At 42.4% G+C, this 17,349-nt stretch overlaps 1 protein-coding gene across 1 annotated transcript in view; it reads left to right on the top strand.

Moving 5' to 3' along the window:
• STMN2 (stathmin 2) overlaps positions 1–16,218 on the top strand; it is a 32,390-nt gene extending 16,172 nt beyond the window's left edge. Inside the window, exons 2-5 of the mRNA XM_083517483.1 lie at positions 6,856–6,951; positions 7,225–7,397; positions 12,880–13,071; positions 14,643–16,218. Of these exons, the coding sequence (XP_083373609.1) occupies positions 6,856–6,951; positions 7,225–7,397; positions 12,880–13,071; positions 14,643–14,702 (521 nt within the window). The 3' untranslated portion in view covers positions 14,703–16,218. The remainder of the gene's footprint in view (positions 1–6,855; positions 6,952–7,224; positions 7,398–12,879; positions 13,072–14,642) is intronic.
• The last annotated feature ends 1,131 nt before the right edge of the window (positions 16,219–17,349 follow it).

Genomic DNA, 17,349 nt, shown 5'->3' with positions numbered 1-17,349 from the left:
TTATTTATATATTTTATTTGTGAATCATTTCCCATGAGGCATCTTGAAGCAATTTGCAATACCATTGTAAAGCAATTTACAAGATAATTATGTATTTGTCAACAGGATTCCTTGCCGGCCCTGCACCATAAGGTCCCAGGGCAGGTTATAAAAATACAATATTCATTGCATAAGTGAATTGAATGCCTGAACAGGCTTCTGGTGCCCCTGAGGGCAAGGACAGCTCAGAATTACAGTCGTTTTAGCTTTTTTTGCTCTTTAGGTGGCTTGACTGAAATGTAAGTAAATTCATTGTTTAAAGGATGCTTGCACACATTTACATTTGATCCCCTCCTCCCTTTTTTAAAATTGATATATATCTGGATGCAAATGCTAGGCAGCAGAGTCATATCCACTCTCAGTCACATCAAAAGCCAGTGCAAGAGCCCTTGCTTTCCTCTGGTGGAAAATAAAAGGCACAATTAAAATTTCATTTTGCATTAGTGTTTGCATTCGCTCAGCAAAACCGACACATTAACTCATGTTTGAGAAGCGAGCATAACAATAATGAGACTAGGAATGGATTCTCTGTAGCTTGTTCAAACAGAACTGCAGGAATGAAGATACTGTAAAATGGCAATTTCAAGCCTTCAGGGATATTATTACCTTTTGGCATCGGTAAGCAAGCAATATTAATATTACCTTAATATATACCTCAGGATCAAATCCTGTAAGTGCAGCACAAATAATTCAGCTTGGCAAGGGGTCAACATGGAAATGACAGAATGGCATATCAATCAGATCTCTATCCAGTGGTTTTTTAGGCATCCAAAAGAAGAAGTACAATGCCCATATACCTGTGCTTATTTTTTGCAACCTTATAAGCATCATAAATCCAGTCCCTTAACTATCATTGTTAAGCACCCACCTGATCACTATGGCTTCTTTGGTCATTGTTTTCTCAATGGACACATATAAATTTCTGTTTTGAAGATTCATGCTGAGCAGTGCAAGAGAGCCATGGTGCAAGCATAAATTTCTGGCGGTGGTGGTGATCCTCTGTATGGCCCATGGACCAAATTAGGCCAGCCAGGCCTCCCCATTTGGCCTGCAAGACCATTTTGGCCAAGCCACACCCACATGCTTGACATGGGGCGTATAAAGATGTGGCTCAGCTGAAAAGGGGCTTTGCAAGCACCACAAATCATCTGATTGTCAGTGCCTACAAAGCACCATTCCACTTCCCCACACGATTTGATTTCAAACCACACAGGCAAATGAAAACTGGTCATCTGGTTTCACTGTGATGTCAAGTCTTTGACAGATGGGCAGCCCCACTCACCTGTCAAACTGGGCCCATGTGAGGTGGGGGAGTTAAGAGTCTAGCCTGTTGGCCAGATCCAGTTTCCCACCCCTAGCCTATGAAGAGTATTTGGAGTCCTGATGATAGCTATGCTTAGGTTGTCCAGCTAGCTGGGAGGTAACCAAACAGTCAGAATGTTTGGGCAGATGGACCTTGCAGCAAAGATATGTGCAGATTAGCATGTTGCTCAACAACTCAGCAGGAGCCTAAGGAGAGTTTATATGCTGTGGCACGCTCCTTGCTTCAACTTAATGGAAATGATAGACTACTAGTTGACTTCAGGACAGTACATCTTCACACAGTGCATAGTTAAACCATGGAACTCACTCCCACAGAAAGCAGTGATTGATGACAACCAACTTAGATGGCTTTAAGAGTGGTATGACAGATGACACCTGTAGCATTAATTTCAGTTCTCCCAGATTCTCATATTCTCAAATGCCAGCTCCCTCGGCCTAAAAAGCAAGATGAACTCTGCACCCCACAATCGCCTTTGACTGGACTTAACCATCCAGGGGGCCTTTACATTTTACCTATTTCCAGTCAGCTCTCCGCATTTCTGCAGCAATCAGCATTAAAAAAATAATAATTCTATCCTTTTTGTACGCAGCTTTGACTAATATGCATATTTTGCAAGTGGTTTTCCCTAATGTAGTGCGTACTATAAGAATGCTTTGCATTCTGCAGCATGTAGATTGGTTGTGAGCCTGAATAATTCATCTTAGATTTATGTGAATCCACCTATAATAGTGAAAGTCAGTTGATTTTTAGCACTCACGTTGGCTCTGGAGCCCAATCTACACTATACATTTAAAGCAGTATCATACCACTTTAAACAATCATGGCTTCCCCACCAAAAATCCTAGGCACTGTAGTTTGTTAAGAGTGCAGAGCTCTGTTAGGAGAGCCCTATTTCCCTCACAGAGCTACAGCTCCCAGAGTGGTTTTACAATTAATCTCTCTTCTCTTCTTAAAGTACTATGATACTGCTTTAAATGCATTGTACAGATGGGTCCTCATTACATTCTTCTTTATCCCTGCTTTCTATGGTCAAAAGTATGGAAGACAAGTAGTGACTGAAGTGAAATATCCACCCCTGAATTACTGGGAAATAGACACTCACATGTCTCTGGTACTCTGATTTCGTTCTTCTACATGGCAGAAAATTAACCTTGAGAAGAATGGCTATTCCATGTAGCCTTCTACTCCACAGTCTACTATATGTGCTAATTCCACATACCATTCTTTGAGATTACATGTGGTCCCAGGGTTAATGACTTGCCTTTGGATCATAGAATCGTAGAAGAGTTGGAAGGGACCCTGAAGGCCACAGTGACATGAAGGTTCGAACCCCACTTCTGTTATTAACTTATTATGCACCCATGAGCAAGTTGTGTCAAAAGGCCTAAGGCTGCAATCCGCAACACTTTCCTGAAAGCAAGACCCATTGAACTCCATGGGAACTGACTTCTTAGTATAAAAATGCATGGCCAGTTTCCTACTTGCGTTGTTGGATGAATTGTGGCCTACTTCACGGTGTCGATCAGGGGTGGGGAACTGAAGGGCTGGATTTGAACAAGGCCAACCCTCCAAGAGTCCAATTCCACAGGACCCAAGGTAGAAGTGGGTGTGGCTAAAGTACACGGGGCTAAAGACAAAGGGAGAATAACAATAAAAGAAGAAATGAAATGAAAAATTTAAATCATGTCTCTGAAAGAAGTGGGAGGGAGTGTCTCTAGCAACCAGGAAGTCTACTGACATCTACTGGAAGGAAATCAAGTCTCAGAAGAAGAAGAAAAGAATATAGTGGTACAGGTTTGATACACCAAGTTAGTCCATTCCCCTGCCAAAAGCAGCAGGGACATGGGCGGAGGAAAGGCACCAAAACCAACCAGCACCTCAATTTCATCCAGATTCAAGGTGCTAAATGAACTGTCAAGCCCCAGCTGCAATCAGGAGCACACTGCATGAGCCATGGGATGTTCCCTAATGCTCTAAGTGCAGGTGACATTAGGTGATGCTGGATGATTGACAGTTGTGGGAGGGCTGGAGGGTTCCCACTGCTGGTGCAGACAAATAAAAGAACATACATGTTAACTCAATCAGTCGTTAACAAAAGGGGGAAAACACAGTGCTTAACATCACTTCCCTTTGTGACCATCGCCTATTACTATTTTTAACAGTAGTTGTATTTTAACTGTCAGTTGAAGCAGTCTTAGCAATCTAACCAAATAGTAGATACAGCAATGTTTTAAAAACTAGGGGAGGAAATATGAGGCTAATGCCTAGTTCTAGGATTTCTATTAATGTAATTTTTCCCTAACCATTTATTCATTGTGGTTGATCAGAAGCGTGAAACTCCACATTGCGAATCACAAAGGGAACCAAATTAAGGAAGCTGCCCAGCAAATCTGTGTCAGTTTGACACTGAAAGAAAAATGCGGGCTTTACGCCGGCAGCATATTTAATACAAACCCAAAAGGCACGCGGCATAGCTGAATCGTTTAACCTTCAGAATTCGAGAAACTGCTTTTGCCAATGGAATGACCGAGGGATCAATGTAAATGCAGTTATGATGCACTAAAGGAAATACGACCCTCGCGTGGCCTGCATTTCATGCTCCATCTAATTTGAACCTCCTGCCTCTGCCTCTCGTGGCGTCTCTCCCAAAGCAGAAAATGAAATTGGATTCAGGGTCAGGAACTCAAATGCATCCTGAAAGCCTGCCTAAGCAGCAAAAGGCTCTGCAACAGACAGCAAGGTGGGACTGAGCCAGATTATGGTTTCCCCTTTGAGCCTACTCACCACCAAGGAATCAGCTATGCCTGTATCTGTGTCAGCACGTTCCAGGAACCCTCTTGGTTGAGAGATTTTGTGAGTGATCTGTGAGTTTGTTTGGGCCCTGGTGAGAGGTGGGAGGCTGAGAGGTGCTGGGTGTGCCGGAATAAGGATTTTTATATCCATATTTATTCATTCATCATTTGTATTAGTGGTTTTATTGTGCATTTTTGTAACGTGCTGCTGTTTTGTTTGCTGTACGCTGCTTAGATATATTTTATGAATTAAGTGGTTCAGATGTCTAAATAAAATACATAAATAAGGTGGCCAAAGGGTGTTTTGTCTTTTGTCTCTAAATCATCCCTCCAGCGCTCTGCACTTGGTACCCTTCCTTAGATGTCTGTGCTTCCTGAAAACCCCATGACGTCCTCAGCTGGGTTTCTAGGAAGCTCAGAAAGATTGGGAGGCTGCCTACTCTTTGACTGACAGCTGTTTGACATTTTCCTTTTAAAGAAATCTGCATGGAAAGACTTGGCTAAAAATTACAAGGAAGAAATTCCCTTAAAAATGAAATTGGTGAGTGCACAGCCACAGGTGCTCAGTAGACAGCTTCCCCATGCTCCAGTTAAAGCTCTGAATGAACCTCTCCCATGTGGCTCTGAGTGGTGATGTTTTTTATGAAATGGAGAGAGAATGTACAGTATTTTAAAGCAAAACAATGAAGCACAGAGGGGCCTGCTCACTCTGCTTTTATGTTCACAGAATCCACAGCAATATGCAAATTATGCTTTTTTTCCCTCCCTACATTAAAGTTGATCAGGCCATAGATGATAGATAGATAGATAGATAGATAGATAGATAGATAGATAGATAATAGATAGATGATATAGATAGATGATAGATAGATAGATAGATAGATAGATGATATAGATAGATGATAGATAGATAGATAGATAGATAGATAGATAGATAGATAGGATAGGATAAAATTTGTGCACAGATATCCACAGTGTTTATTTTACTGGGCCGTCTACAGGCATAGCAGTGTTTGTCCATGCATCCATCTCTGTAGGAAAAATTTAATCTGTAACCTCACTGAAAGCATTTCAATTCTATTTTATAATCTCAGGTCCAAACTATGTTAAATGTGTAGCTTGACATGGCATGATTCTTTTTTAAATTTTTAATAGCAGCTTCTGGGAAGGGAGTTGAGCAAGATTGGACTGCAGTAAGTGAAGCAAGCCAACTTAAAACAATGGGTTATAAAGTTGGCTTGTTTCAACAATCCATAGTTCATATTAGCTGCAGTTTAGAAGCAAAGGTCTCTGAGCTTCTAGGTGCCATTCTAATGGAGAGAAAGGGAAGGGGTATGCAGAATCAAGGGTTACCACTGTCATAATAAACCATAGTTTCTTGTGACATGCAGATGTAGCCACGGTACAGCTTCGCTGTGAGATTCTTCCAAAATTACCTCCTACTGAGATTTCTCTGATGGGATTGTTTACATCCCATTCAGCTGCTACTTAGTTTTTAAAAGAATCACACAAACCCAGACTATACACCTGCAGTTTGGCCCCCAGACCATATGAAATAATAATAATAATAATAATAATAATAATAATAATAATAATACATTCAAAACCAAACAAGGCAATCTCAGTTGTTAGCTAAAATTTATATTTAGATCTACAGTGTATGTTTCATGCAGCATTACTTAAATGAAGTGCATTGTTATGCAGTTCATTCCTCAGATGTTTTGCATGCCACTCACAGTTTACTATATTTTACTCAAAGCCCTAGATTCAAAGAATTATGGACTTTGGACCTGCATTCAGACTCCCCATGTCATATTGCAGAGCTCTTTTGACACTGACAGGAGTTTGTGGCATGGCAGTGAGGTAGGGGATTGATGAGAATGCCACTCAAAGAGGGTAGGGGGGGAATACTGAAAGCAGGTTTTGGAATCCCAGCCAAAGTATATCCTATTTGCAATCGTGCTGAGAAACATGCAGGTTAGATGTTGATGTATTTGCTACATATATGAGACAGACAGTTCAAGGCTAGAAGTAACCTCTTGTCTTTGTGAGTTTTCTTTGCATTCACATAAGCTGGACCTTGGAGTACTTGAAGAGTTGGCACTGTGGTGCAGGATCCTGGCTTCATAAATGCAGATTGGCATACATTATAGGTTCCACACTGTGCATCATGTGTGTAACATCACACACGCATGACAGTTCCCCCCCCCCAATGTTGGGCAGAACTCAGAGCTTCTGGACCTACGTGAAAGCCTTGGGGGAAAAGAGGTTGAAGCAAGAGGTTGAAGCAAGACTTAAATCCTCAGTGCCCTTGGTGGGGAGACTTTATTCTTTCACTTCTCATTGGAAATAAACAGTTATCAGTCTTTAACTGCCCATAAGTGAAAGACGATCCCTAGTGGGTGAGGAAAAAAGGCAGAAACTACAGGCTTAGTCATATTTACTGCTACTGGCATGATGGATGTGTGTATGTATGAGAGAGAGAGAGAGATCAAAGATTCTTCAATGCATAAGAAATTATTTTAAAAAGCCACCGTTTATGAGAAATCTTTCATCTTCTTAGATATTTTTTACAAAGTTTTAGTTGAGCAATTCATTTTGCAGATCTACCACCAACACTAATTGCCATTTAAATTAAACATTCTGTAAGACAGGAATCAGGAGAGGTGAAACAGATTAATACAGTCTCTTTCATTTCAGCCTACAAGGAAAAGATGAAGGAGCTGTCGATGCTTTCTTTGATCTGCTCCTGTTTTTACCCTGAACCTCGAAACCTGAACATATACACATATGATGGTAAGTAACTTTCAGTGGATATTCTTTGGTTTAGCAAAGGATTCCTTGGGCTGCCTTTTATAAAGGGTGTCACCCCACCCATATATATATATATATATATATATATATATATATATATATATATAGTGTGTGTGTGTGTGTGTGTGTGTGTGTGTATTGTAATGTCTGTGGCAGCCCAAGAAGCCATGTGCATTATCTGTTGCCATTGCTCTTTTATCAGCACAGATTACTAGCACAATATTGGGTTGAAATGTTATAACTTTTCCTTTACAGACATGGAAGTGAAACAGATCAACAAGCGTGCCTCTGGCCAAGCTTTTGAGCTGATCTTGAAGCCCCCTTCTCCAGTCTCGGAAGCACCACGGACTTTAGCCTCTCCAAAGAAGAAAGATCTGTCCCTTGGAGAGATCCAGAAAAAGCTGGAAGCTGCAGAGGAGAGGAGAAAGGTATCTAGCCACTTACTTCACGGTCAAAACATGTAACTGGGAGGAGGAGAAGGGATCCATTCAAGTTAATCTACTTGCAATCCATGTTATTATTGGCATCAAAAATGGTGAAGGAGCACTTGCAAGTTATACATTGCAAAAATGTTGTTGTTGTTGTTGTTGTTGTTGTTGTTCTTCTTCTTCTTCTTCTTCTTCTTCTTCTTCTTCTTCTTCTTCTTCTTCTTCTTCTTCTTCTTCTTCTTCTTCGTGGCTCTCCAGAGTTTCTGGCAAGGGTCTCCCTCGGCCCTACCTGGAGATGCTGGGAATTGAAACTGTGAGGAAAGATGCGATTCTTCATTGCTTTCCTTAACACACAGTGCTCCACGTTGAATCAATGAGCTGCTTCGTTTGCAGAAATCTATGGTCTGTGTCTGAAAGCAGATGGAACTGTCACATAAGAATAACCAAGCATATGACTGTTTCAGTGCTGAGCGGACATGGCTCAGTGATACATGCTTTGCATGTAAAGTATCCCAGGTTCAAAACCCAGCATCTTCCAGGTTGGGCTAGGAAAAGACCCCACCCCACCCCAAAATCCCAGGCAATACTGAGCTAGATGGACCATAATCTGATGTAGCATGACTGCTTGGTGAGAACATTTCCAGTTGTTGCAGCATGAAAAGGGGCCTGAGCTGTTGCTAGCATGAAGCTCTACTATGGCACATTCATTTCTGCAAACAGGCATCTTAAACACCTCTGGATTTCTGTAACCTAGTTAAGATATGGTCTTCAAAGGTACAAGCTCTCTTAAAAGTCTTGTGGCACTTTTAAGACTAGCAGATTTATTGTGACATAAGCTTTTTGTAGACCAGAGCCCACAGCGTCAGAAAATATATGTCATGGTAAATCTATTTGTGTCCAAGACTCTTATGGGATTCCTAGTTGTTTTGAGTTCTTACACTGTCCCCCAAAGGCAGGAATGGGAAACAACACTTCAAAATGAAGTTAGACACATAGGAGAGCTAATATTGTGTATGTGTGTGTACTATTGCTGTTACTGCTACTACTATGCTTTAAACAATTTAAATGTCGCCTAACTGCAATAGTCTCTAAGTGGTATACAGGAAATACAATTCAGAAAAGGTAAAAATCAGTCCCTACACGTTCAAGAAATCGGTAGATCACTTGCTTTTTCACACATCCCAATCTTGTACCTAGTTTCTCATTCACATTCCTCCCCACTCAGATCAATAGCACTCACCTGTGTACAATTGGTATCAAGTTTACACCTGAAGACTACAGGCTTGCTTGCAGGTTACACTGAGCACAGATGCAAGCCATCTCCACACAAGTACAAGTGGTTGTTTGGAAGAATATGCACTTGTTGATTTGGACGGCTCCACTGTTGTGTACACAGACTGCACACTCAAACTATACAAGTGAATAACTGTACAAGTGTACAGCTCAACTTTTTCTGTATACATATTGTTCACTTGTTTAATGTAGTGTGTGAACTCCCTGTCATTATACCCATAAACTATTTCAGATGTCATGATAACTATGGCTTATTTCCCCTGCCATTTCCAATTCTGTCATAATTAGCTACAGTTTAGCTTGTCATCTAAACCCTGAATAGAAGCTGTGGTGGTGCTATGTGGTTGGCTGTATCATTATTAGCACCGGTGCCTGTAGTAGTATTTATATTATTTCACATCCACCCCTCTCATTTTAAAGAACCACAAATGAAATCCATCCAAATATATGTTCCCCAATGCACTAAAAAATGTATCTGAATATCAGTGGAAGACAGAATTCATGCCATAGCATCTATTGCCCAGTTCTTCCCCAACTGAGTATCCTAAAAAAATTTGGATAGCTGTGGCTGATGGGAGTTATAGTCCAAAAAATCTGGAGGGGATCACATTTGGGGAAAGTTTCTATAATCACTGGACTTAAAATACTTTGCTTTTAAAACCTTGGAAGCTGGTTTAACAGCTAAGATTGAGTTGTACAGTAGGATCTTCCTTAGCCAGAACATTAATATGAAAATTATATTCCAAAGGGATTCATATTCTTAGTAGCTTTTGGATTATGGTGCAGAAATTACATGTGATCCTATTAATGGATTTGCATTTGTGTGAAAGGTAATTGGGAAGCCCCTGCTGTTTAACATTCCATAGAATTGGGGATAATGTTCACCCTTTTAAGCATTCATGCTGTCAGCTGCTCAGTGGCCATCTTTTGCTTGTTAATATCGCTCACCATAATGACTATATGCAAAAGAAGCTTCCACCTAATCATCAGCAAAATCTTCTCTGTTACAGCAGAAGGGCAATGCCATCCGATTTCCTTTTCTAGTCTGTGAATTCGGAAGCTAAATAAACCTTTATTTTGAACCTTTATTTTAAACAAGCCAGTGGGAAGGGGGGGTGTATGCCTCCTCCTTTGCTTCTGACTTAAATATACTAGAAGACTGTTCATTATCTCCTTTTCTGGTAGGTTCAGAGTTCTCAATGCAAAACAAGCATTTTTGCCCTTAACCCGCTCTCTCAAAGTTTGTGTTTAATCTTAGAATTTATTGATCTCAGATAGAGAATACAAACTTGCCCCACTACATAGGTACATGCATAGCTATGCTCAGATTCTTTTTGACTGTGGGGAAGAATACTTTGGGACTAGTTTAGGAGCTCATTCCTGACTCTGCAATTGATCTGCCTGGCCCAAGCCACTAGTAAATTCAACAGTGTGGTGCATTAGCTCAGTCATGTGAGCAGCTCAGATCTTTCTGAGATCTTCTGAAGTGGAAATTGGCCCCTCGCAGTCGGAACCCATATTAAATCATTAATACAAGCAAGATAACACACACACACACCAGTCTTAAAAACCACTAGGCATGCAGTAGCTGATGGAAATCACTGCACATATTAGTTGTGGTTCGAGGACCCGACCCCGGTGAAGTGAAATGAAGACACAAGGACACGTGATATAAGGTTAATGGGCTAGGAAAAGGCCACAACTTTATTGGTTACAGCATTTGAAAAGGTATTGGCTTAGGCATTGGATCAAAATAAGTGGGTTCTTCACCAGTAGGTGGAGCCTGTCGATGCCAATCCGACTATAGGCTCACCCCTGCTGTCACCGAGGGTCGTGCCAAGGCCTCCCGCCAAGCAGGCATCGGACGGAATACACGACCCCCAGATTCCTTTAACGGAATACCCCTAAAAATTGAAGGCATCGGCGATGGCCACACCTAGCACTTCCACACAGCGCAACACATTATTCCAATGCCTAACCTACCCACCAATACCACAAAAGTTGTGACGATTGCTACGAGGTAGGCGAAAAAACCAATTAGCCTAGTGCCAAATGGAAAAACTCCTACCAGGCCCCCCAGCCAACCAGGGCGACCAACCTAAGGTCCATAGCAAGGCTGAAAACCTGAGCCCTAACTAAAGGGAGTGGAGGGTGGGTGACTCGCGAGGGGCGAAGGAGGAAGAATGAGGCCGGGGGAAGGCTGGCGCTGCAGCAAAATGCTGCTGAACACGCCCCCACCGTGGCCCCCGGTTGGATGGCCACCGAGGGGGCGTGAGCGCCAGCCAGGTGAGTGGGCAGCAGGGGGCCACGCCCCCTGCTAGCCGGAGCTCGAGCCCCGACCACAACCCCTCCCCTCCCCTTCGGGGAGGAGAGTCTTTCTCTCCTCATGGTGAGCTGACTGTATTCATTTCCCATACCATGTGCAGGATTTTATTGTTTTCCTGCCATATTTAATGAGCAAACTAGACAAGACAGCAGGAGATATAAAACTGGAGCTGGTAAGTGAGAGTAAATGCAATTATCATGGAGCGGGGAGATACAGTAACTGTATGCTTCCCCCGAAGGGCAAATAACAGCTCTAGGGAGGATGTGAATTGTAATAAGTGCATGAGGGAAAGGGTTAACTCTTCTCCCTCCAGTGCCATATTCCCATTATCTTTCTCCTTTTGAAAAACTGTAGGGGATTTAATCATGGACTTCTCACTGCCTTATATCACTGGAGCCCAATTCACATTCAGAGTAGTTAATGGTGATGTGTGTGTGTGTGTGTGTGTGTGTGTGTGTGTGTGTGTGTGTGTAAATACACAACTGAAGTGGTGTGTACACCAGGTGTGAGGAACCTTTGGCCCTCCAGATGTTGCTGAACTACACTTCCCATCAGTCCTAGCAAACATGGCCAATAATCAAGGCTGATGGGAATTGTAGTCCAGCGATTTCTGAGGAGCCAAAGGTTCCCAACCAGATGTCATCATCTGACACCAGTTCACAGGTTGTGTGAATCATCCCCCAGCTGACAGTAAAGGCCAGCTTCAGGATGCAAAATAACCTTGAGAATTTGGGTCATCCCCGTATGCTACCTTTAAATATTTAATCCATATTTAGATGAATAAAATTAAATATGGAAAGTAAGAGAGATTTTAAAATGCAGATAGTTTTGTCCACCCGTTCAAAACAATCCAAACAGTAATGTAATAATACCTGTATTAAGGAGGAAAGCCAACAGTTAACTTCAATGGGGAAGGGATAGCCATTGGCTTTTTGCTTAACAACATGCAGCAGGAAGAAGAGTCTTATAAAACTCAAAAGCTAGCTCGCTGTTTCTGTAACTTTTAGTGGGCGGTAATCAAGATAGTATGCTACCGCTAAAGTATCCAAGGGTTATAAACACATTCCAGATCTTTAGTTAAGAAAAATTACTTTCGGTAACTCCTTGGGTTTGAAGCCAGATTAAACAACAAAACATTTGGGGCATGGTGAAATCATGAATTCCCTAGGATATGGAGGAAATGTGAACTTCTGAGACAATTTGCAATCAAGTAAACAAATATACTGTGAAATACATAACTTGAGTGAAATACAAAATGCACAGGCTGTGATCTAGCAGTGGCTCCCACCAGAGGAAGCCATTTCTGTTGATTTCTCTGCCTTCTGACAGCTCCCTTTGCCCCTTCCCAAAATAATGTACTCCAGAGGGTAGGTGAACCCACTGAAACGATATGAGATGTGGTGCTAGACAGCAGGAGGAAGGGGGAGTTGGTGCATCAGAAGCCTAACTCCCAATCAAAATGTAGTTTTTAAAGCAGGCCATAAAATTTGCCTACAACTCCATAGAACAACAAAAATAGAATGGCAGAATATTTGGAGGAGGTTCTGTTAGTAAGAGTGTTGCTCAGGGATTCATGTTTGTCAGATGCTCTCAAAAATTTTCAGACATTTTTATTGGCATTTCAGACCAGAGCTGGGGGACCTGTGATCACACACCATTGGACTACAATTCCCATAATCCCTTATTACCCAGGCCAGCTGTGGTTGATGGGAGTTGGAGTCCAACAGCATCTGGGAGGCCACACAGCTTCACCACCCTTGCTTTAGACAAACTGAAGTTCACATATTATCCTTCCAACCTTGGCTGAATGCTTTTCAAACAGACTATCCCCTTGGATCTCTTTCTTTCCCCTTCCTTTCACAGTCCCAGGAGGCCGTGGTGCTGAAACAACTGGCAGAAAAGAGAGAACATGAGCGAGAAGTCCTTCAGAAGGCTTTGGAGGAGAACAATAACTTCAGCAAAATGGCAGAGGAAAAACTGATACTGAAAATGGAACAGATCAAAGAAAACCGTGAAGCTAACTTAGCTGCTCTTATTGAACGCCTCCAGGAGAAGGTAACCAGGCTGAGATTATTTTAGGAGGGGGGAAGTGGTCATCTGTATTTCAATATGCATGATGGGCATTGTAGTCCAAAACATCTGGACTGAATTCATGTGACAGTTTACTCCATTTCCCCAATGTTTCCCTAACTATTCATTTCTGCATTGTATTTGAACATTCACATGATATAAAACTTCTGGAAAACTAAGGGAATATAGTGCATGCTTAGTGCTGATTTCCATGTTATTTGATTCCAGAAAAAAATCCATTTGCAGCCCCCTAAACCCAGAAAATCAGGGGAGTAAAGTGATGTAATTTGAGGTAGTTTGCCAGCATACAGTTCTTTCCTGCTGTTTTCATGGGGGAATCATGCAGGAATAGAAAATGTATGTGCAAAAAGAGCAGGGTAGCATTTGTTGTCATGTCAAACCACACCCACTGTGTGAATAAAATTTAGCACAACGTGCCAGTTTTATCACTTAAAAAGCCACTGTTCCATAATGCATCAGGTACTGCAGTGCAACAGGAACATCAGAAAATGGGACAGAAGTGCAGAGTATTATAATTAGAAAAACTAAACCAAGATGCCCTGTGTCTTAATGCAGCCTAGAGGGTGCCAGGTTGGGAAAGGCTGCCCAGGTGCTAAAGGCGAAGAGAGAAACAGCCAAAGAAAGCTGTGCAGGCATGGGCGAAATGCCCTCTGCTTTTCCCAGAAGGTGTAGGAAAGGCACCAAAGGCAGCAGACATGCTTTCAGCTGATTTCCTGCCTCAGCCTAAAGGTGACTTTTGATGTCCCAGAGATGTCATAACTTTCTTTCAGATGGATTCAGAGATAAGCGTGCAAAGATGGCATGTGGTGTGGAAGCACAATCATGTCTCCCACCCTCTCAGGTGTGCCTAGCCTGACTCTAATGCAGGGCACCCAGCTCCCACCAGGCAGCATGACCAATAATGAGGATGGGAGTCCAACAACCTCTGAAGGTGGCATCAGTATGGAGAAGGCTGCTCTAGACCAACTACCTGTCCACACACTGGACATCATATTTGGTAGTGTCTATACCCACTTAAGTACTATTTATGTTGACCCATGTTAATGACTCCAGAAATTCCATGTGGAAGTTCATTGAACCTGGAATTTCTGGGACCACATGTGACTCTGCTCCCTACCAAGCACAGCTGCTTCACGCTTAAAGGGTGGCCCAAACCCTCTTTCTGTCTCCATTCTCCAGTTCCTTCTAATCCAAAGAGGAATGGAAAGGACAATTAGTTATCCTAGCCAAGGAGCATGGGTTATATTCTGCCTCAGAGGTGGGGAACCAGTGGGCCTCCAGACTACAGTTCCACATCATCTCTGATCATTGCCAATGTTGGCTGTTGTTGATGGAAAATGGATTTGAACAACATCTGAAGGACTACCACAGGTTCCCTGCCTGTTCTACGTAGTTTAAAATGCTTCTAATATCCTTGCTTACTTTGCAGTACATGAAACCAAATAATGGTTGTCTTCTAAAATTCTTTCTGGAGAAGGAAGGTGGGTGTTAAATGTTGCTTGTTTTTATTTTTATTTTTATTTTCTTCCTCCTAGGAGAGGCATGCTGCAGAGGTCCGCAGAAACAAGGAGCTCCAGGTGGAACTGTCTGGCTGAGCCCAGCAGTGGAGAGGGTGGGATAAGTCCCCACCCCTCCTCCAACTCCCCTGCCTATATTATTACAGATCATGAGATATTAGTATGGGAAATGTATGACATGGTTTAAAAAAAGAAGAAGAAGAATCAAGAACTCAATAGAAAACAAAACAAAAAAATAAAACAATGCAGTTTTTGCAGAATGATTTGCTTGATGTTAAAAAATAAAACTTGGATCTTATTTTGTAAATACTTACATTTTTGTTAAAAAATACAAGTATTGCATTATGCAAGTTATTTCATAATCTTTACATGTCCTGTAACAGGCTTTTGATGTTGTCTGTTTCCATTTGGTTGAATTTGTTAGATCTGTTCCTATGAAGTTCCCTGCAGCAACCTCCATGCATTCCAAGTAAACATCTAAGTCAGTGGAAGGTCTATGGTGCTAGAGTCTAGCCATTGCTTAATTACCTAGAAAGGTTTGCGATCAATACACTTCCTTAAAACAATAAGCAAATTACAGGCATTGGGACTTGGCAAAGCAGTCCTGAAACACCCCCCTAAATCATTAAGCAGTCATGTTTTAATTACAGCCTCAGTGCTCCACTAAACAACAACAAAATTGCAGTGCACAACACATCTCTCGTTACATCTCTACACAGAAGTCAGACCCCATCAAATTCAATGGGACTTAACACCCATTGGAGAAAGTAGGAAAAGGCTGCAGGCATAAACAAAGGAGTAAGCGCCACTGAACACAGTGAGACTTACTTCTGAGTAAACATGCACAGCGTTGTGCTGCAAATTAGTATTCACAGGAACAATTTCTTCTGCCTTTTGAAGAAAAATGCTTCTGTTTTTCAAAGGCAAGTGTCACTGACAAGGAGGCAAGCAGAAGCAAGTTTTGACTTTTTTAAAAATAGGCATTTTTAGCATTTAAAAATAGGCATCTGCAGCTGAGAATGACCAATCATATATCTGGCCAAAAGAAGCTTATGGGTTCGGTGGAAGCTGGATTTAAAAATAACTCAAAATCTGCCTCTTCACCAATGAAGAAATTATTTAATTTGAGTCGAGAAGCTTTTAAGTGTAGATGCTGTGACCTGTTCTATTTATCTTAGGCCACAGTCCTGCCCACCACTGCTAAAATCAGTGGGGCAAGCAGGTGCACTTTTGTGGGAAGGATTCAAGCCTTAATCTAATCTGTTTCATTACGGGCACGAGACGCTCTGTAGGACATTTTTCATCCAGACTCAACAAGCTTAATCCTGCTGACTTCTCCTCTCCTGCCTAGTTTTAAAAAGATACCAAGAATGACAAGGGCTGAAGCAGCAGGAGCGACTAGGAGCCAGGATGCTTGAGCCAGGTGTGGCATTGCTCACCTGCTTTCCCCATAGAGCTGCCAGTTTGAAGTTGTCCCTCTCCCTCCTGGGAATTGCTGCCTGCATAGTCTACTCTTCATTTGTGCTATTTTTCCTGTATGTCATTGTGAGCAAGCTGTGATTAATAAAGAATTGGGGTTCTGTGAACTGAAAAAGGACTGGTCTGTTGACTCGCTCATTCCCTTCTCCCAGCGTGAAAAGTGTTGGTCCATATAAGCTAAGAAGGAAAATATCTGTTTCATTTGTCCGTTTGTTTCACTTCATATCCCCAAGCATTTTGACTTGCCTTTGTTCATTGATTGGGATTGTTTCTGTGCGGCATTTTCCAACCAACGGGCATTTCCCATCCAAATGACACTGAGCATCAGACCACTCAAATTTCAGATTGGATAAAGAGTCCCCGTTTTATAGGCGATGAAAGATTGGCAGAGGAAGGTGGGTTCGGGGGGGTGCGATGCGCACCAGGTGTCAGCCGTGAGGGCAGGTGACATCGCCGCACCACCCACCCACCCCCCTGCTCGCTGAATGGGCGGCAGGCTGCTAGGGATGATGCTGCTGCGGGCAGCTAGTGGCGCCCCTCGCAATGTTCACCACGCGGGCGGCGGGCAACTAAGGACGCTCACCATGAGGGTGGCTAGGCCCACCCCCTCTCCGGGTGCCGGGGCAGGTAGCTCCGCCCCTGGATGAAAGAAGATATACCACCTTATAACCTTTCCATTTCATCAATGGAACCACCTGCTGCATTTCTTCGGCTCACAATGTGGGTGACCATTGGCACGTTTTTTGCAATTAAAACATAAATTTTATTGCATTAGCCGTGTGGCCATAGCATGATATACATTAAAATAACAACATAAAATGGGGGTGGGGAGATAAAGGTAGATATCTTCCTGGGCAAATACTTAAAAAGAAACACACACACACACACACACACACACGCACACACACACACACACACACAAAAAAAAAAACTGCTGAGGCTGGAGGAGGACCGTTAAAGGGTCCTTCAGCTCCTCAGATTTGTCCTAACTCCATTGTCCTTGTACAATAAGGCTACTTGGAACTTCGTTCGATTGTGCGGCATATCGACTGCAGCTGTGGTGTTAAGGAAGAAGTTAGTGCCGCTTTCCTCTTCATCACACTAAGCAGGAAGTTAGCTGTCATCTCGGTAATCCAACAATCAGAATCCTGCAAAAAAAGGGACACTATCCAAGGCTGGACTGGGAGATGAAGCTTGTTCACGAGAGGGGTTAAAAACCGAGATCTTTCATCTGTCCAATTAGGAC

Source organism: Podarcis liolepis, assembly GCF_965112155.1.
Source record: "Podarcis liolepis genome assembly, chromosome: 8".
NCBI lineage: Eukaryota > Metazoa > Chordata > Lepidosauria > Squamata > Lacertidae > Podarcis > Podarcis liolepis.
Note: the sequence above shows the minus strand (reverse complement) of the source record. Positions and strands in the feature narration are given on the sequence as shown.